At 42.1% G+C, this 21193-nt stretch overlaps 1 protein-coding gene and 1 long non-coding RNA gene across 6 annotated transcripts in view; one reads left to right on the forward strand and one right to left on the reverse strand.

Annotated features, from left to right (window-relative positions):
* Positions 1-61: 61 nt before the first annotated feature.
* LOC118391878 (ankyrin-2-like) overlaps positions 62-21193 on the reverse strand; it is a 155572-nt gene continuing 134440 nt past the window's right edge. The window contains exons 46-52 of the mRNA XM_052459369.1: positions 18233-18325; positions 17335-17418; positions 16934-17098; positions 3130-3318; positions 2747-2838; positions 800-2263; positions 62-763 (exon numbers count right to left, since the gene is read on the reverse strand). Coding sequence (XP_052315329.1) covers positions 2050-2263; positions 2747-2838; positions 3130-3318; positions 16934-17098; positions 17335-17418; positions 18233-18325 — 837 coding nt within the window. The 3' untranslated portion in view covers positions 62-763; positions 800-2049. The remainder of the gene's footprint in view (positions 764-799; positions 2264-2746; positions 2839-3129; positions 3319-16933; positions 17099-17334; positions 17419-18232; positions 18326-21193) is intronic.
* LOC127906720 (uncharacterized) lies at positions 8642-12726 on the forward strand. 5 transcript variants are annotated; one of them, XR_008062600.1, is made up of 5 exons: positions 8642-8729; positions 8995-9206; positions 11380-11432; positions 11698-11803; positions 12334-12726. It is a non-coding gene; the product is annotated as an uncharacterized LOC127906720 (long non-coding RNA). The 5 variants fall into 5 exon arrangements; XR_008062601.1 differs by lacking the exon at positions 11380-11432 and adding an exon at positions 11486-11538; XR_008062599.1 differs by lacking the exon at positions 11380-11432.

Here is a 21193-nt window from a genome sequence, read left to right on the forward strand (position 1 = left end):
TTATGACCTGTAGGTGTAGTAATGGAAGATAAAACAGCGTACATGAAGGACAAGAAAGGAGAACATTCTGGATAATTTATTTCGAAAATGGCAGGTCGCAATGTCAGTGAGGATACTATGAACTAACACACAAACACACTCACGTACATACGTGCGCGCACACGCACACACACACATAGGTGGTAGCAGTCTGATGCACTGCTCAGAAGGAAGTTTGACTACACAACACCCATAAGACAGATAGAGAAAAACAGGGAGATGGGGACAGTACCTTGGGCAGTACCTGGGGCAGTACCTGGGGCAGTACCTGGGACAGTACCTGGGGCAGTACCTGGGACAGTACCTGGGGCAGTACCTGGGACAGTACCTGGGGCAGTACCTGGGACAGTACCTGGGGCAGTACCTGGGGCAGTACCTGGGACAGTACCTGGGGCAGTACCTGGGGCAGTACTTGGGACAGTACCTGGGGCAGTACCTGGGACAGTACCTGGGGCAGTACCTGGGACAGTACCTGGGGCAGTACCTGGGGCAGTACCTGGGGCAGTACCTGGGGCAGTACCTGGGGCAGTACCTGGGGCAGTACCTGGGACAGTACCTGGGGCAGTACCTGGGGCAGTACCTGGGGCTGTACCTGGGACAGTACCTGGGGCAGTACCTGGGGCAGTACTTGGGACAGTACCTGGGGCAGTACCTGGGACAGTACCTGGGGCAGTACCTGGGGCTGTACCTGGGACAGTACCTGGGGCAGTACCTGGGGCAGTACCTGGGGCTGTACCTGGGACAGTACCTGGGGCTGTACCTGGGACAGTACCTGGGGCAGTACCTGGGGCTGTACCTGGGACAGTACCTGGGGCAGTACCTGGGGCAGTACCTGGGGCAGTACCTGGGACAGTACCTGGGGCAGTACCTGGGGCAGTACCTGGGGCAGTACCTGGGGCAGTACCTGGGACAGTACCTGGGGCAGTACCTGGGGCAGTACCTGGGACAGTACCTGGGGCAGTACCTGGGGCAGTACCTGGGACAGTACCTGGGGCAGTACCTGGGGCAGTACCTGGGGCAGTACCTGGGACAGTACCTGGGGCAGTACCTGGGGCTGGGGCTGAACGTGTGTTCACAAAGCTCATGTAAAACAAACGACACCACATCATTACACACGTAACCACCTTGAGCCAACTTTGTAAACTGAACTGTAGTGGAGGGTTATTTGGGGATGATTTGCTTCAATAAAATGGGGGTTCAGATCACAGCGTATTTGCGCTTATCTGATTCAAAAGTCCTTGATGAAAGACTATGGCATTCACTCCTTTAAAACAGTATCTCTCCAAAACTGTTGATGACAACGGACTCCTATGTAACAATCTCTTGATAGTCGGATGAAAAGGGTCAAGACCCTTCACCCTTGACCACAGAACAGATTGGTACACGTACGTGTACAGCAGGTACCGTGGGACAAATGTAACAAATGCTTTTGAATGGCTGTTTGTTTTGTTTTCTACCAGTCTTCTCTATTTACAAATGTTTACAATCGTTCTTTCAGAAAGAGGCCTCTGCATGAGGCGAACGTGCGAGGTGCACCCTCTTCATACATTTCCTGTAGCTGTTTTCATTCGTTGCATTTTTTTTGTGTTGTTCTTTTTTATTGTACCACAGCAGCCAAAAACTACAAGAACCAAACAAAAGGATAATGACAAAAAATATATATTCTAAGTCACCCGACGAGAAAGTGGGTGCCATCTTTGGTCACAAAATGAGCAAAAAAAAACTGGAAACAAGTCAAAAGCAAAAAAATAAAATAATAAACTGTTTCATTATTTGCCACTAAAAGGGAAAAACAAAAATTTAAACCAAAAACGTAATCCAGTGTCTTTAGCAGGGGAAGTCTGGCTGGTAAAGGTTAAGGGTCGTTAGGGGTCATCGAGGGGTCAGAGTTGTGGTAGAGAATAGCTTACAAGACTTCATGGGTTTTTTGTGGATAGGAGGCTTATGTAGCATTGGGGACGAGGCCAAAAGGGAAGACACACAACTCAGCCAGCAAATCAAAAAAGCCCATCACTTCTTCTTTCTCCTCTCCTCCTCTTTCTCCTTCTCTCCTCCCTCCTCCTCCTTGTCGCAATAGCGTTGGAGCAGCAAGTGCAGGTGTTGCTGAAGGGCATCGGGTTGCAGGGTCTCTGGGGTGTCGTCCAGCCGCTCCAGGTGCACATGCTTACCCTGGGCATCCATCGCCACAGTCCTCTTCTGGGTACGAGACTTACGCATCTGGGTTCTGGAGATTGGACAGAGAAAAGACAAGGGAGGGAGGGAGATAAGGAGATGGGAGAAAGAGCGAGAGATGGAAGAGAGAGTTTTTATACTTGGTTAACCAATCATTCCAAAAGAACCTGAACGTTTTGTCAAAGCTTCATTGACAGGATTTTGACTGAAACTAACTCTAACTTTGGTCACTGGTCATAGTGACCCAAACCATTCGAGCTAATCTATGTCTCAAAAAAATCCATGCAGGTTAGCCTTCTATCTACCATCACCAACAGCAACCGTATGAGTCATCTTAAACACACCCTTCGATGGGTAACTTACTTTGCACATGCGCAGGTCCGAATCTTAGCATTTTATCTAAGCATGTAAACTAAATGTTAAGAAAGAGGTATTTACATCATGCTTTCAGATAAATCACTCAAAAAACTAACAGGAGTGTACAAACATGGACACCTTGGGTCAATTAATGAACACTCCCATGCTGTTCTCAAACCTTTTGACAACAGAACCGTCCTCCTTCACAACCTCTTTTTCTACTAAATGGGGAAGTTGAATTTTCCCAAAGCCTCCAGCATAACTCAATGCCTGGATGTGACAGAACAAGGAAAAGAACATATCAAACACCAAAACCCCTGTGTCTGTTCTTAGAGTTGAGTTAAGTCTTCAGTAAGGTTTTACCAGGTCATACAGTAACAAACATGTCAGTCAAGAACCATTTCAATGGCATGCTATAAAGCTCTAACCATTCAGCTTTATGTTCCAGGCATAGTATCCCTTACAACACTTGATCCAGCTCAACCTGCTCTGCTCGAGCCATTGAGGTAGAAAATACTTTCCTGGCTTTATATCATAACTGGTCTCCCTCAACCTACTGACCTTCTCAAAGTCCTGTTTGGCCGAGGGGAGGTCTGCGGCCAGCGAGGGGTCACCCGTCTCCTTCTCCATCCTCTCGCCCCTCACCACCGTCGTCTTGACCACCTTGCTGACCTTTCGACCCTCCGCCTGCTCTGACTCGATCTCCGAGGTCGTGGTGGCCCCCAGGGCAAGGGGCTCCGAAAAGGTCAACTGGAGAGGTCAAACATAGGGTTCTAAGCTAACTGATTTACACTGCATTCAGAAAGTATTCAGACCCCTTGACATGTTCCACCTTTTGTTACATTAAAGCCTTATTTTAAAATGGTTTAAATAAATAAAAATCCTCATCCAGCTACACGCAATAACCCATAATGACAAAGCAAAAACAGTTTTTTAGAAATTTTTACAAAAAAACTAACAGAAATATCACATTTACACAAGTATTCAGACCCTTTACTCAGTACTTTGTTGAAGCACCTTTGGCAGCAATTACAGCCTCGAGTCTTCTTGGGTATGACGCTACAAGCTTGGCACACTTGTATTTGTGTGCCATAGTCTGAAGTTTCTCCCATTATTCTCAGCAGATCCTCTCAAGCTCAGCCAGGTTGGATGGGGAGTATTGCTGCATAGCTATTTTCAGGTCTCACCAGAGATATTTGATCGGGTTCAAGTCCGGGTTCTGGGACATTCAGAGACTTGTCCCGAAGCCACTCCTGCGTTGTCTTGGCTGTGTGCTTAGGGTCGTTGTCTTTGTCCTGTTGGACAGGAACCTTTGACCCAGTCTGAGGTCCTAAGCTCTTTGGAGCAGGTTTTCATCAAGGATCTCTGTACTTTGCTCCGTTCATCTTTCCCTCGATCCCGACTATTCTCCCAGTTCCTGATGCTGAAATACATCCGCACAGCATGATGCTGCCACCACCAAACTTCACGGTAGGGATGGTGCAAGGTTTCCTCCAGACATGACGCTTGGCATTCAGGCCAAATAGTTGGTTTCATCAGACCAGAGAATCTTGTTTCTCATGGTCAGAGTCCTTTAGGTGCCCCTTGACAAATTCCAAGCGGACTGTCATGTGCCTTTTACTGAGAAGTGGCTTCCGTCTGGCCACTCTACCATAAAGGCCTGATTGATGGAGTGCTGCAGAGATGGTTGTCCTTCTGGAAGGTTCTCCCATCTCCACAGAGGAACTTCAGAGCTCTGTCAGTGACAGTTTCTCAGTTTGGCCAGGAGGCCAGCTATAGGAAGAGTCTTGGTGGTTCCACACTTCTTCCATTTAAAAATGATGGAGGCCACTGCGTTCTTGGGGACCTTCAATGGACCGAAATGTTTTGGTACCTTTCCCACAATCCTGTTTCGGAGCTCTACATTCAATTCCTTTGACCTCATAGCTTGGTTTTTGCTCTGATATGCACTGTCAACTGTTTGACCTTATATAGACAGGTGTGTGCCTTTCCAAAACATGTCCAATCAATTGAATTTACCACAGGTGGACTCCAAACAAGTTGTAGAAACATCTTAAGGATGATCAATGGAAACAGGATGGAAACATGGAAACAGGATGCACCTAAGCTCAATATCGAGTCTCATAGCAAAGAGTCTAAATACGTATGTAAATAAGGTATTTCTGTTTTATTTTTTAATAACTTTGAAAAAAAAATTTCAACCGTTTTCATTTTGTCATTATGGAGTATTGTGTGTAGATTGATGAGAATTTTTTAAATATATAAAACAATTTTAGAATAAGGCTGTATCGTAACAAAATGTGAAAAAAAGTGCAGGGGTCTGAATACTTTCCTGAATGCACTGTACACTCTGTAGCAAATAAGGATACATGATATATTGTGGTGTAGCCAGAGGTCGACCACACAAGGGTCATCGATATGCAAAGGATCTCAGTACAAAGGGCTCAGGAGACAGATTTAAGGAAAATTCAGGTTTTGAATATACAGTTGCACTTTGTTATTTCATATTTCAAATCAAAAGGTCTAACTCGGTCAGCATGTAATATACTCCAGACATTAAATGATTCAAAAGGGTTTCTTTCAAACATTAAAGAGGCAATAGGCAGTTGAAACAATAACAAAGTGCACCTGTTTCATTAAAAAGCAGAGAGATGGGGGGCTGGAGAAAGTGAACCACTCTCAGATCAATAGACAGAGCTATGGATGCAAGGACTGACCATCCATGATATCACAATTATAGTTTTAATCATGTTTTGAGGCTAAATAGCGCTTGTTAACATTTACTTCATTTACAAACATTGGAGTAAAACAAGCTTATATTTGGGGTTCTGATGGTTTATGACTATTCATCTAAGCTCATTTCTAAATTATATTCTTCAAGAATCAATGGGTATATATCATTAATTTATAAGACCTTTAATAATTATTCCTTAAGAGTCTATTGATGCACCCGTGCGTCAATCTATGTAACATAATAAAACAATCCCCATCAAAATCCTTCAGTTTAAGCTAGAGATATCAGGTTGGCTGTATCTCAATCCACGAGCTACAGTGGTGTTTGTCCGAGCGGTTATGACAACTCTATGGAAAGACGGGACTCGCCTGAAAGTAACCCATACAAACAAATGGAAGTATGAAGGTAGTTTTGTGGCAACAAAAATAAGGGTTTAACTATGTGTCCAAAAAAAACAAAAATATTTCCTGAGCTTTCTTATATCTCCTAGATATAGGACAGGCACTTCAAATCCTTATTCCTCATTATTTATTTTTTATGGATTTGTTTTTCAATGTGTTTGTATGGGCTACAGTAGTAAAGGCCAAATGTAATAATTTATCAAATCATTTTTTATTAAAAGAAATTATACATAAAGGGGTCCTAAAATTCCAAATCAACTAGCTAAATGATCTATGCTATGGCCATCTTAAAACTATTCTATATGTTAGCTTAGTCGAACACAAAACTATTTGACATAAACAGTTGCATTCATGAGTTTCCTTGACAAATGTCAGTAAAGAAAATAAGGTCAGCCAAAGCAAAAACCTGATCAAAATGAATTATATGAAGAACAGAAATGGTTTGCTCAGTGGGAAATTAATATCCAACTAGTCAGTGACAACTGTGTGGAGTTTGTGACAGCAACTACGTGAGCTTATACAGCATTATAGACACTACTGTATGTCCTGGGATTTCCTCTGATCTTCTATGTAGAAGAACCCTTTACCTTCTAACGATGCTTGTGAGCATCAAAGAGCTCAAAACATTCTGACTCTACAGATGTTTTTGTAAAAATTACCCGGCCCCGGGCCCCTTCTGGATCCGGCCTTGCCTCACAAACTCCGCTATAGCTCAGCCCCCGTTACACACATACTAATGGTTGGTACCAATGCCCTGCCACGCCCACTGCCACGCCCACCGCCTAAGCCCCATTTTGATCCAGAAAAACCCCCTGGGTCCATGAAGCTGTGCATTTTGATCCAGAAAAGAAACCTGGGTCCATGAAGCTGTGCATTTTGCAGCTCCTCTTGTGGCATGCTCCCAGTTTAGCACAGATGCTGCCAATTTAACCTATCACTCAGCTCCTTAATTGGCCAGGTGACCTGTAGCACAGGGGGTTATGGGAGGTGTAGTGTTCTAGCTGACAGATATCTACAGTATCTAGTATACTGCATAAGTATATTGCCATTGAAATGGTTCTTGCATGTAATACTCAATAGTTTTCAGAAACACTGGAATATTGACCCCAAAGAAAGACTATAGACACTTGGCATTTGCAATGCCAGAGATGTGGGTTCGATTCCCATGGGGGTCCAGTACTAGGGCTGCCGCATTGACTGTTTTACCTCCACACCGGCAGTCATGACTGTTTAGTCACGGTAATTAGGCTTCTCGAAGCTCTGATGCTGCTGCTGGTCATTAGTAGCCTAACACACTTGCTAACTGCCTGGTACTCAGCACTCTATTGTCCCTCTAATCACTCTGACATCAATGAAAATCGATTTAAACACTTCATGAGAGCTCATATTGTGCAACATTTTTATAGGCTATGCATTTGCACGAGAAATCAGAATGATGGCCTCTACTAAAAAGAGAGGGTCCAGCTTTCTATAGGCTAGGCCTACTATATTTATTTCTCAACTTTCCTAATATTAAAGCACATTGCTTATATTTACAACAGGAGTAAAGCCTACCTGGCAGGCATGAAAATAAAAATAATAAAAAGCGTCCTCCATTCGCAATTTAAGTGCAAAGATTACATGTATTTTTCCCTGATGCGCCTGTTTCGATACAGGTGCATGATAATGGTCCATTCTAAACCATTCTAAATTATATATTAACACTTGTGAATGATGCCAAGCAAAAGAAACAATGCCTTTTTTCACGACTTAATCATAGTCGCACACCTCATGTATCCTAGCCCATAGGCCTATATGTTTTAATAAGGTTAGTATCACACCTCATGTAGCCTAGCCCATAGGCCTATATGTTTTAATAAGGTTAGTATCACACCTCATGTAGCCTAGCCCATAGGCCTATATGTTTTAATAAGGTTAGTATCACACCTCATGTAGTCTAGCCCATAGGCCTATATGTTTTAATAAGGTTAGTATCACACCTCATGTAGCCTAGCCCATAGGCCTATATGTTTTAATAAGGTTAGTATCACACCTCATGTAGTCTAGCCCATAGGCCTATATGTTTTAATAAGGTTAGTATCACACCTCATGTAGTCTAGCCCATAGGCCTATATGTTTTAATAAGGTTAGTATCACACCTCATGTAGTCTAGCCCATAGGCCTATATGTTTTAATAAGGTTAGTATCACACCTCATGTAGTCTAGCCCATAGGCCTATATGTTTTAATAAGGTTAGTATCACACCTCATGTAGTCTAGCCCATAGGCCTATATGTTTTAATAAGGTTAGTATCACACCTCATGTAGTCTAGCCCATAGGCCTATATGTTTTAATAAGGTTAGTATCACACCTCATGTAGTCTAGCCCATAGGCCTATATGTTTTAATAAGGTTAGTATCACACCTCATGTAGTCTAGCCCATAGGCCTATATGTTTTAATAAGGTTAGTATCACACCTCATGTAGCCTAGCCCATAGGCCTATATGTTTTAATAAGGTTAGTATCACACCTCATGTAGCCTAGGCCATAGGCCTATATGTTTTAATAAGGTTAGTATCACACCTCATGTAGTCTAGCCCATAGGCCTATATGTTTTAATAAGGTTAGTATCACACCTCATGTAGCCTAGCCCATAGGCCTATATGTTTTAATAAGGTTAGTATCACACCTCATGTAGCCTAGCCCATAGGCCTATATGTTTTAATAAGGTTAGTATCACACCTCATGTAGCCTAGCCCATAGGCCTATATGTTTTAATAAGGTTAGTATCACACCTCATGTAGCCTAGCCCATAAACCTATATGTTTTAATAAGGTTAGTATCACACCTCATGTAGCCTAGCCCAAAGGCCTATATGTTTTAATAAGGTTAGTATCACACCTCATGTAGCCTAGCCCATAAACCTATATGTTTTAATAAGGTTAGTATCACACCTCATGTAGCCTAGCCCATAGGCCTATATGTTTTAATAAGGTTAGTATCACACCTCATGTAGTCCAGCCCATAGGCCTATATGTTTTAATAAGGTTAGTATCACACCTCATGTAGTCTAGCCCATAGACCTATATGTTTTAATAAGGTTAGTATCACACCTCATGTAGTCTAGCCCATAGACCTATATGTTTTAATAAGGTTAGTATCACACCTCATGTAGTCTAGCCCATAGGCCTATATGTTTTAATAAGGTTAGTATCACACCTCATGTATCCTAGCCCATAGGCCTATATGTTTTAATAAGGTTAGTATCACACCTCATGTAGCCTAGCCCAAAGGCCTATATGTTTTAATAAGGTTAGTATCACACCTCATGTAGTCCAGCCCATAGGCCTATATGTTTTAATAAGGTTAGTATCACACCTCATGTAGTCCAGCCCATAGGCCTATATGTTTTAATAAGGTTAGTATCACACCTCATGTAGTCCAGCCCATAGGCCTATATGTTTTAATAAGGTTAGTATCACACCTCATGTAGTCCAGCCCATAGGCCTATATGTTTTAATAAGGTTAGTATCACACCTCATGTAGTCTAGCCCATAGACCTATATGTTTTAATAAGGTTAGTATCACACCTCATGTAGTCTAGCCCATAGGCCTATATGTTTTAATAAGGTTAGTATCACACCTCATGTATCCTAGCCCACAGGCCTATATGTTTTAATAAGGTTAGTATCACACCTCATGTAGTCTAGCCCACAGGCCTATATGTTTTAATAAGGTTAGTATCACACCTCATGTAGTCTAGCCCATAGGCCTATATGTTTTAATAAGGTTAGTATCACACCTCATGTAGTCTAGCCCATAGGCCTATATGTTTTAATAAGGTTAGTATCACACCTCATGTAGCCTAGCCCATAGGCCTATATGTTTTAATAAGGTTAGTATCACACCTCATGTAGCCTAGCCCATAGGCCTATATGTTTTAATAAGGTTAGTATCACACCTCATGTAGTCTAGCCCATAGGCCTATATGTTTTAATAAGGTTAGTATCACACCTCATGTAGTCTAGCCCATAGGCCTATATGTTTTAATAAGGTTAGTATCACACCTCATGTATCCTAGCCCATAGGCCTATATGTTTTAATAAGGTTAGTATCACACCTCATGTAGTCTAGCCCATAGGCCTATATGTTTTAATAAGGTTAGTATCACACCTCATGTAGTCTAGCCCATAGGCCTATATGTTTTAATAAGGTTAGTATCACACCTCATGTAGTCTAGCCCATAGGCCTATATGTTTTAATAAGGTTAGTATCACACCTCATGTAGCCTAGCCCATAGGCCTATATGTTTTAATAAGGTTAGTATCACACCTCATGTAGTCTAGCCCATAGGCCTATATGTTTTAATAAGGTTAGTATCACACCTCATGTAGTCTAGCCCATAGGCCTATATGTTTTAATAAGGTTAGTATCACACCTCATGTAGTCTAGCCCATAGGCCTATATGTTTTAATAAGGTTAGTATCACACCTCATGTAGTCTAGCCCATAGGCCTATATGTTTTAATAAGGTTAGTATCACACCTCATGTAGTCTAGCCCATAGGCCTATATGTTTTAATAAGGTTAGTATCACACCTCATGTAGCCTAGCCCATAGGCCTATATGTTTTAATAAGGTTAGTATCACACCTCATGTAGTCTAGCCCATAGGCCTATATGTTTTAATAAGGTTAGTATCACACCTCATGTAGTCTAGCCCATAGGCCTATATGTTTTAATAAGGTTAGTATCACACCTCATGTAGCCTAGCCCATAGGCCTATATGTTTTAATAAGGTTAGTATCACACCTCATGTAGCCTAGCCCATAGACCTATATGTTTTAATAAGGTTAGTATCACACCTCATGTAGTCCAGCCCATAGGCCTATATGTTTTAATAAGGTTAGTATCACACCTCATGTAGCCTAGCCCATAGACCTATATGTTTTAATAAGGTTAGTATCACACCTCATGTAGTCTAGCCCATAGGCCTATATGTTTTAATAAGGTTAGTATCACACCTCATGTAGCCTAGCCCATAGACCTATATGTTTTAATAAGGTTAGTATCACACCTCATGTAGTCTAGCCCATAGGCCTATATGTTTTAATAAGGTTAGTATCACACCTCATGTAGCCTAGCCCATAGACCTATATGTTTTAATAAGGTTAGTATCACACCTCATGTAGTCTAGCCCATAGGCCTATATGTTTTAATAAGGTTAGTATCACACCTCATGTAGCCTAGGCCATAGGCCTATATGTTTTAATAAGGTTAGTATCACACCTCATGTAGTCTAGCCCATAGGCCTATATGTTTTAATAAGGTTAGTATCACACCTCATGTAGCCTAGGCCATAGGCCTATATGTTTTAATAAGGTTAGTATCACACCTCATGTAGCCTAGCCCATAGACCTATATGTTTTAATAAGGTTAGTATCACACCTCATGTAGCCTAGCCCAAAGGCCTATATGTTTTAATAAGGTTAGTATCACACCTCATGTAGTCTAGCCCATAGGCCTATATGTTTTAATAAGGTTAGTATCACACCTCATGTAGTCTAGCCCATAGGCCTATATGTTTTAATAAGGTTAGTATCACACCTCATGTAGTCTAGCCCATAGGCCTATATGTTTTAATAAGGTTAGTATCACACCTCATGTAGCCTAGCCCATAGGCCTATATGTTTTAATAAGGTTAGTATCACACCTCATGTAGTCCAGCCCATAGGCCTATATGTTTTAATAAGGTTAGTATCACACCTCATGTAGCCCAGGCCATAGGCCTATATGTTTTAATAAGGTTAGTATCACACCTCATGTAGTCCAGCCCATAGGCCTATATGTTTTAATAAGGTTAGTATCACACCTCATGTAGTCTAGCCCATAGGCCTATATGTTTTAATAAGGTTAGTATCACACCTCATGTAGTCTAGCCCATAGGCCTATATGTTTTAATAAGGTTAGTATCACACCTCATGTAGTCTAGCCCATAGGCCTATATGTTTTAATAAGGTTAGTATCACACCTCATGTAGTCCAGCCCATAGGCCTATATGTTTTAATAAGGTTAGTATCACACCTCATGTAGTCCAGCCCATAGGCCTATATGTTTTAATAAGGTTAGTATCACACCTCATGTAGCCTAGGCCATAGGCCTATATGTTTTAATAAGGTTAGTATCACACCTCATGTAGTCTAGCCCATAGGCCTATATGTTTTAATAAGGTTAGTATCACACCTCATGTAGCCTAGGCCATAGGCCTATATGTTTTAATAAGGTTAGTATCACACCTCATGTAGTCTAGCCCATAGGCCTATATGTTTTAATAAGGTTAGTATCACACCTCATGTAGCCTAGCCCAAAGGCCTATATGTTTTAATAAGGTTAGTATCACACCTCATGTAGTCTAGCCCATAGGCCTATATGTTTTAATAAGGTTAGTATCACACCTCATGTAGTCTAGCCCATAGGCCTATATGTTTTAATAAGGTTAGTATCACACCTCATGTAGCCTAGCCCAAAGGCCTATATGTTTTAATAAGGTTAGTATCACACCTCATGTAGCCTAGCCCAAAGGCCTATATGTTTTAATAAGGTTAGTATCACACCTCATGTAGTCTAGCCCATAGGCCTATATGTTTTAATAAGGTTAGTATCACACCTCATGTAGTCCAGCCCATAGGCCTATATGTTTTAATAAGGTTAGTATCACACCTCATGTAGTCCAGCCCATAGGCCTATATGTTTTAATAAGGTTAGTATCACACCTCATGTAGCCTAGCCCATAGGCCTATATGTTTTAATAAGGTTAGTATCACACCTCATGTAGTCCAGCCCATAGGCCTATATGTTTTAATAAGGTTAGTATCACACCTCATGTAGTCCAGCCCATAGGCCTATATGTTTTAATAAGGTTAGTATCACACCTCATGTAGTCCAGCCCATAGGCCTATATGTTTTAATAAGGTTAGTATCACACCTCATGTAGCCTAGCCCATAGGCCTATATGTTTTAATAAGGTTAGTATCACACCTCATGTAGTCCAGCCCATAGGCCTATATGTTTTAATAAGGTTAGTATCACACCTCATGTAGCCTAGGCCATAGGCCTATATGTTTTAATAAGGTTAGTATCACACCTCATGTAGTCTAGCCCATAGGCCTATATGTTTTAATAAGGTTAGTATCACACCTCATGTAGCCTAGCCCAAAGGCCTATATGTTTTAATAAGGTTAGTATCACACCTCATGTAGTCTAGCCCATAGGCCTATATGTTTTAATAAGGTTAGTATCACACCTCATGTAGTCTAGCCCATAGGCCTATATGTTTTAATAAGGTTAGTATCACACCTCATGTAGCCTAGCCCAAAGGCCTATATGTTTTAATAAGGTTAGTATCACACCTCATGTAGCCTAGCCCAAAGGCCTATATGTTTTAATAAGGTTAGTATCACACCTCATGTAGCCTAGCCCATAGGCCTATATGTTTTAATAAGGTTAGTATCACACCTCATGTAGTCTAGCCCATAGGCCTATATGTTTTAATAAGGTTAGTATCACACCTCATGTAGTCTAGCCCATAGGCCTATATGTTTTAATAAGGTTAGTATCACACCTCATGTAGCCTAGCCCAAAGGCCTATATGTTTTAATAAGGTTAGTATCACACCTCATGTAGCCTAGCCCATAGGCCTATATGTTTTAATAAGGTTAGTATCACACCTCATGTAGTCTAGCCCATAGGCCTATATGTTTTAATAAGGTTAGTATCACACCTCATGTAGTCTAGCCCATAGGCCTATATGTTTTAATAAGGTTAGTATCACACCTCATGTAGCCTAGCCCATAGGCCTATATGTTTTAATAAGGTTAGTATCACACCTCATGTAGTCTAGCCCATAGGCCTATATGTTTTAATAAGGTTAGTATCACACCTCATGTAGCCTAGGCCATAGGCCTATATGTTTTAATAAGGTTAGTATCACACCTCATGTAGCCTAGCCCATAGGCCTATATGTTTTAATAAGGTTAGTATCACACCTCATGTAGCCTAGCCCATAAACCTATATGTTTTAATAAGGTTAGTATCACACCTCATGTAGCCTAGCCCATAGACCTATATGTTTTAATAAGGTTAGTATCACACCTCATGTAGCCTAGCCCATTTACATTTACATTACATTTAAGTCATTTAGCAGACGCTCTTATCCAGAGCGACTTACAAATTGGTGCATTCACCTTATGACATCCAGTAGAACAGTCACTTTACAATAGTGCATCGAAATCTTAAGGGGGGTGAGAAGGATTACTTATCCTATCCTAGGTATTCCTTAAAGAGGTGGGGTTTCAGGTGTCTCCGGAAGGTGGTGATTGACTCCGCTGTCCTGGCGTCGTGAGGGAGTTTGTTCCACCATTGGGGGGCCAGAGCAGCGAACAGTTTTGACTGGGCTGAGCGGGAACTGTACTTCCTCAGTGGTAGGGAGGCGAGCAGGCCAGAGGTGGATGAACGCAGTGCCCTTGTTTGGGTGTAGGGCCTGATCAGAGCCTGGAGGTACTGAGGTGCCGTTCCCCTCACAGCTCCGTAGGCAAGCACTATGGTCTTGTAGCAGATGCGAGCTTCAACTGGAAGCCAGTGGAGAGAGCGGAGGAGTGGGGTGACGTGAGAGAACTTGGGAAGGTTGAACACCAGACGGGCTGCGGCGTTCTGGATGAGTTGTAGGGGTTTAATGGCACAGGCAGGGAGCCCAGCCAACAGCGAGTTGCAGTAATCCAGACGGGAGATGACAAGTGCCTGGATTAGGACCTGCGCCGCTTCCTGTGTGAGGCAGGGTCGTACTCTGCGGATGTTGTAGAGCATGAACCTACAGGAACGGGCCACCGCCTTGATGTTAGTTGAGAACGACAGGGTGTTGTCCAGGATCACGCCAAGGTTCTTAGCGCTCTGGGAGGAGGACACAATGGAGTTGTCAACCGTGATGGCGAGATCATGGAACGGGCAGTCCTTCCCCGGGAGGAAGAGCAGCTCCGTCTTGCCGAGGTTCAGCTTGAGGTGGTGATCCGTCATCCACACTGTTATGTCTGCCAGACATGCAGAGATGCGATTTGCCACCTGGTCATCAGAAGGGGGAAAGGAGAAGATTAATTGTGTGTCGTCTGCATAGCAATGATAGGAGAGACCATGTGAGGTTATGACAGAGCCAAGTGACTTGGTGTATAGCGAGAATAGGAGAGGGCCTAGAACAGAGCCCTGGGGGACACCAGTGGTGAGAGCGCGTGGTGAGGAGACAGATTCTCGCCACGCCACCTGGTAGGAGCGACCTGTCAGGTAGGACGCAATCCAAGCGTGGGCCGCGCCGGAGATGCCCAGCTCGGAGAGGGTGGAGAGGAGGATCTGATGGTTCACAGTATCGAAGGCAGCCGATAGGTCTAGAAGGATGAGAGCAGAGGAGAGAGAGTTAGCTTTAGCGGTGCGGAGCGCCTCCGTGATACAGAGAAGAGCAGTCTCAGTTGAATGACTAGTCTTGAAACCTGACTGATTTGGATCAAGAAGGTCATTCAGAGAGAGATAGCGGGAGAGCTGGCCAAGGACGGCACGTTCAAGAGTTTGAGAGAAAAGAAAGAAGGGATACTGGTCTGTAGTTGTTGACATCGGAGGGATTGAGTGTAGGTTTTTTCAGAAGGGGTGCAACTCTCGCTCTCTTGAAGACGGAAGGGACGTAGCCAGCGGTCAGGGATGAGTTGATGAGCGAGGTGAGGTAAGGGAGAAGGTCTCCGGAAATGGTCTGGAGAAGAGAGGAGGGGCCCATAGGCCTATATGTTTTAATAAGGTGTGGAGCCTAATATCTTCTTAAAATTAAGCACATTCATCCGCTTTACAAGGGGTGTAGAGCCTAACTGGCATACATAATTAACGCGTGACTTTCAAGTTTGGGGAAGAAATATTTTGCTATAAAAATGCACCTTTATAATAAAAGTATTAATTGCATAATGGCATTCGTGGTCACTTTTGACAATGGTGTTTCCCACTAATGCAACATTCACGCTTATATCCGACTACCATGTGCGCACTGCTGTGCTTATAATGTGAAGAAATAGCCTAATAGTTTATCAACATTTTTAAGCTAAACGTTCTGATCTGTAGTATCAGCAAATTGCACATTAATTTGGGATCTATCACATCCCATGTTTGGAATATTTATTTCTCGCACAGAATAGAATAGGTCAACCTTTGTACTATGTGGAATAGTAGATTGACATAGGCTAGTGTTTTTGCTGTTTGTTAGGCCTACTCATCTTGTTGGCTGATGAAAAGTAAATGTGGACAGTTCTTCCAATATCTTCAATATAGACTTCTGAATTGAATAAGGACGCGCAGTTGCAACCCTGATAAGTCTGTCTTAACTTGTAGCCCTGTGAGAATGACCCAATCACGTGATGGAGCGAGCAGCCACTGGCACAGCGGCCACTGGCATTATCAAGTGCTTGTCAAATTGTGAATGAGAGACTGATGTAGTGTGTACAGCCTGTGCAAACAAAGCAGAGCTCATGCTTTTCAAGCAACTTTTTTCCAAATCATTATTAGAGTCGCATCATGCAGCCTAAAAATGTATTAAAAATCAAAACATAAAGCCCAACGTTTGTAGAACAACTAAAGTCACATTAATAACTGTAAATGAAACATATAGGAGGACCTGTTTCTATGTTTACCCCTCAACACAGAATAGCTGCATGTGTTCACTCTCTCAAATCGTTTGGAGAAAATATTTATATTTTATTCAGCTTTGTTCAATTGTATTCTTCATACTATAATATAAAATAATGCCACTGAATTCTAAGCAAATCTTGTCTGCTAAATGAACTAGTGTAGCCCACAGCCATATGGTATAGCCACATCAGGACAACTCAGAGTATGTTATTCTGTTCTTATGAAATAGACTACATCATGTTTCTTTAGACCTGTCTAAAATAAATAATGGATTTATTATGGCTATATTAGATTTATTAGACTTTTTAAAATGTAGATGTTCCATATGTCTGCATCAGTGGTTATGTCTGGAAGCCCGAAGATGCTAAATGTGTTAATGCTAATTAACGGTAAACTACTGTGACCGCACAGCCCTTACCAGTACAAACAAAATACAAAAATGTACGTACTCACTACTTACTGTAAGTCGCTCTGGATAAGAGCATCTGCTAAATGACCAAAATGTAAAAGTATAAACACAAAGACGACAGATGGACGGACTGACCTCAGTCTGATCTCCCTCACTCCGGACCACTGTCCTCTTCACCACCTTGGAGAAGCCGTCTCCTTCCTCCACGCTGACCATCTCCTGCTGAGATCCCTGCACCGTCACCTCCTCTCTCTCCACACCGTCTGGAGAGAAGTACTTACGGATCACCTTCCGTGTGATCTGGGGGAGAGAGACCAGAGAGAGAGGAATGTAGAGCACTGAGCTGCATGACTAGGCCATATAAGAGCAAACACACTTATTTGCCTGGGAAAATCATTGATAAATAGTAGTTATGTAATAAATAATCATCATTTGGTGGGAGCTTATATTTTTCTTATGTTGTTGAGGTCTACTGTAAATCGGGGAGTGTTCTAGAGGTCAGTGGCTGTGAATGTAGGTGTAAAATGTCCCTTTACCTTCTTGACTACCATGTTTCCTTGCTCATCCATGTACTGTTCTTCTGTAACTGTCTGGGGAGGGATGTCTGGCAGGTCATCCGCCTGGAGAGAGAACATAGTAAATGCACAGTCAGAGTACTGACTTAACAGACCCGAAACACACACTGGAGTTAAGGTAAGTACAGAAACCGGTTTGAACATTGCAACTCAAAAAGGGAAATAAACCAACATAGATCAGTCATTTCGAACCATTATCATATCAACCATTATCATATACATTACCATATCAACCATTATCATATACATTACCATATCAACCATTATCATATACATTACCATATCAACCATTATCATATACATTACCATATCAACCATTATCATATACATTACCATATCAACCATTATCATATACATTACCATATCAACCATTATCATATACATTACCATATCAACCATTATCATATAAATTACCATATCAACCATTATCATATACATTACCACATCAACCATTATCATATACATTACCATATCAACCAGTATCATATACATTACCATATCAACCATTATCACATACATTACCACGGTAACCATTATCATATACATTACCATATCGACCATTATCATATACATTACCATATCGACCATTATCTAACATCACAAATATTTCATCAATCTGTCACAGAACAAAATTATATGGCAGATGATGGTGCAGTATAAAACAAAGAGGAGACAGAATGAGACAGAAATCTAAACATGAATATATATATATATATATACAGTATATCATAGGCATTATCCAAAGTTCAGCACAGCAACAAAATTACCCACAAGCAAAAAGTCAACTCCCATCTAAACCCAGCACCACAGCACACTATGGCAGCGCCCACTCCTCTACATGCTCTCCGATGCCCGATACCTGGATGATAACTCTGCGTCGGACCACCCTGGAGGTTAACACCTCTTCCTCTGAGTTATCCGATGACAGCAACCCTAGCTCCTCATTTATCTCCTGAGAGACAGCACACAGCCATTGTGAGCATAATAGATCATTATATCATGGTTACACATTTTGTATAGTTACTGCAGGCACAGTTACTGCAAGAACAGTTACTGCAGGCACAGTTACTGCAAGAACAAAACAACAAGCAACAGTGTTCCTTCTTTTCTCTTTCTCGGTTGGACTTTTTACTTTTCTCTCATTGGAATAGCAAAAAGGCATTCAAAAGTAGGCTATCATAGACCTGATATAACTTTTCAGAAATAAATCAAATATGAGTGAGGTTCTATGAAATGGTGTTGGAGATGGAAGATGAAGAGAAGGCCCAGTTGTACAACACCCCTTCAACAAAACCAGCCATGCAAGATATGTAAATGATAATCCAAGGAAATGGTGGTTAAAGTCTAAACAAGTACCTCTGTATGGAATGTTGATGTGGAATATGAAGTATTGACAGTAAAGGTTTGACAATTATTTCACTTTTTTTAATGGAATTTATTCGTATGTACTGTACTGTATGTTCTCTTCATTGTATCAAATACCTTAGCTGAAAATAGGAAAATAATTAGCAAACACAGCAAGCAAACATTCTCAAAAGTAAGTATATTCCTTATTCCTGATTTTGTCCCATGATTACTCCATTGTGTTGGTCAGTGACCAGTGGTTTGACTTACAGTGTATTGTCTTGTAAGTATACACACATGCAAACACAGCACTGATAACCTTTTTGTACTTGTGTTTGAGTGAGTTGATGCCCTCTCTGGACTGTGGGAACACTGCAATCAGCCTGAGAAGCTGGGACACAAGCCAGGGCAGGGTGCAGTCGTCATGCTCGACCTCTTACCCGTTCCAGAGAGTACTCATCGTCATCGTACCCTGCCCGCGACCTGGAGGGAAGCACTTCACATGTGGGTACAGTTTCACTTTCACTTTCTGGTCTGTCATAAATGCCATAATCCCCAAGACTTTCACTACCCGATGAGAAGCGCTTTTGGTCATCCACCCGTAGGAACTGTGCGCTGTATATAGGGCTCCCTTTGAGGAAGCCTGTCTCCGGCGTGCTGCCGAAGGGGGTTGGGGAAGGAGGCTCTTCAATGTGGTAGAGGTCGTCAGGTTCCTCTGACTTCAGATCCTCTGGCTCTAAGAAGTCTGACAAGTCATCTTTGCAGTCAAAGAACTCCAGGTCTGAGTCTTCTTGGGCGGAATCTGATTGGATATCTGGTCCAAATGCAGAGAGTGATTTCTCAAATTCACCGAGCACTCGCTTAAAGTCTGGGGAGAATTCAAAGGCTTCTGCGGATCCAGGTGTAACAGACTTGGAAGCGGACTCAAGACCTATCAGGGTGGTCGTCGTGACCTGACTCTTATCTGACAGAGAGTCACTGAAGACGGGCGAAACTGGACTCATATCAGTGGGAGACACCTGGCTACACTCAGAGACTCTGAGAGACTGGTGTCCGGAAAACACAGCTTCATAGTCTGGAGGCACCAGGAATTGGCTTGACATCGGCGAAAATAACTCACCCGATTGATTCTGCTCAAATTCCTTGCATGTAAATCCACTCGAGCCAGAGAATTCCTGACGGGCAGAGTCAGGTTTCTTTAGTTTAGGTGTGACTGCTCTATGGGTAGTGAAGGGGTCTTGTTCACTGATCTGCAATGGAGTTGATATAAGAGGTTCGGAGCCTGTGGCTGTCTTCATCTGTTTAGTAGATGCCAGTACTGATACACTGGTTTCTTGACTGAAGGCTGGAACTGCCATTTGCTCATGTAAAGTACTTTCCATTATCATGGTAGACTTTAATTCACTTTGCATCTTTCCATAGTCGGTCTGCAACAGTATTTCCTTGGCAGTTTGAGACGGAGCCTAGAAATAAATGTTGACATCACTTGAACATGGATTACTGAAATGCGTTGTTACAGCATGCACCACCGACATCCCATCAACAAACTGCATAACACTAATAGAGTACTAGATCTTGTGATTCATTTTCTTCAACAACATGTTATATTTTAAATCACTGCAAGAACAAATAAAATAAAATAAACATTGGAGAACAAACCATACAATTACAGTAATGAGATTGTGCTTTTTCACAAATTATTAGTTACATCTCAAAAGAGACAAAATGAGTTAGTTTACATCAAACACCATCCAAGTCTATTGTGATTGCACAAACATTCTTCAGAATCCAGACATCCATTTCAACCACACAGTGTTATTATCATCCTCCATTAGCACGGGAGTTATTTCATTATTTCATGGCACGTGCAAGTCAGCTTTATCATGCTCTCTCTCTTACCCTCTGTGGGTCTTCCTGGGTGTTTATTGTATCAGCACTGGGGCACAGGACATCTACTTCGTCCTCTTCTCCGTCCTGGACCTTCACTGGTTGTTGACTTACTGGGACGTCTTTCTGGACCTTTTTGACGTCTTCCAAACCAATAGTGGCTTGGGGAGTTGGGATGGTTTCAGCATGCTCTGAACCATGCTTTGTCTGTGTCCATTCCGTAGATGAGGTAACCATTTCTGCTACTAGTCCACTGACCCTTGGTAAGCCTTGATCTGTCGTGCTCATTTGTCCCTGTTCTATTTCAAATTCATTATCGGGGACTGACAACAGAGTGACACCCAAAGAATTTTCTTTGGGTGACAATGGGACACGCTCAGAAGTTAAAACAGTTGTCACATCACTCAACGTACCTGCTTTAAATGTCATTGTTTCTCTACCTGTAATAACTAAACTTAACTCTTCATCTGATTCACCGGATTCAGGAGACGACTGCCTTCGGAGGACATCGGCCCAATAATCTAGAGGTAAGGCTACGAATACAGTGTCTGATGACACTGATTCAGGTGAAGACGTTCTATCACTAAGG

The sequence above is a fragment of the Oncorhynchus keta genome, chromosome 13, assembly GCF_023373465.1.
Source record: "Oncorhynchus keta strain PuntledgeMale-10-30-2019 chromosome 13, Oket_V2, whole genome shotgun sequence".
In the NCBI taxonomy this organism is placed as follows: domain Eukaryota; kingdom Metazoa; phylum Chordata; class Actinopteri; order Salmoniformes; family Salmonidae; genus Oncorhynchus; species Oncorhynchus keta.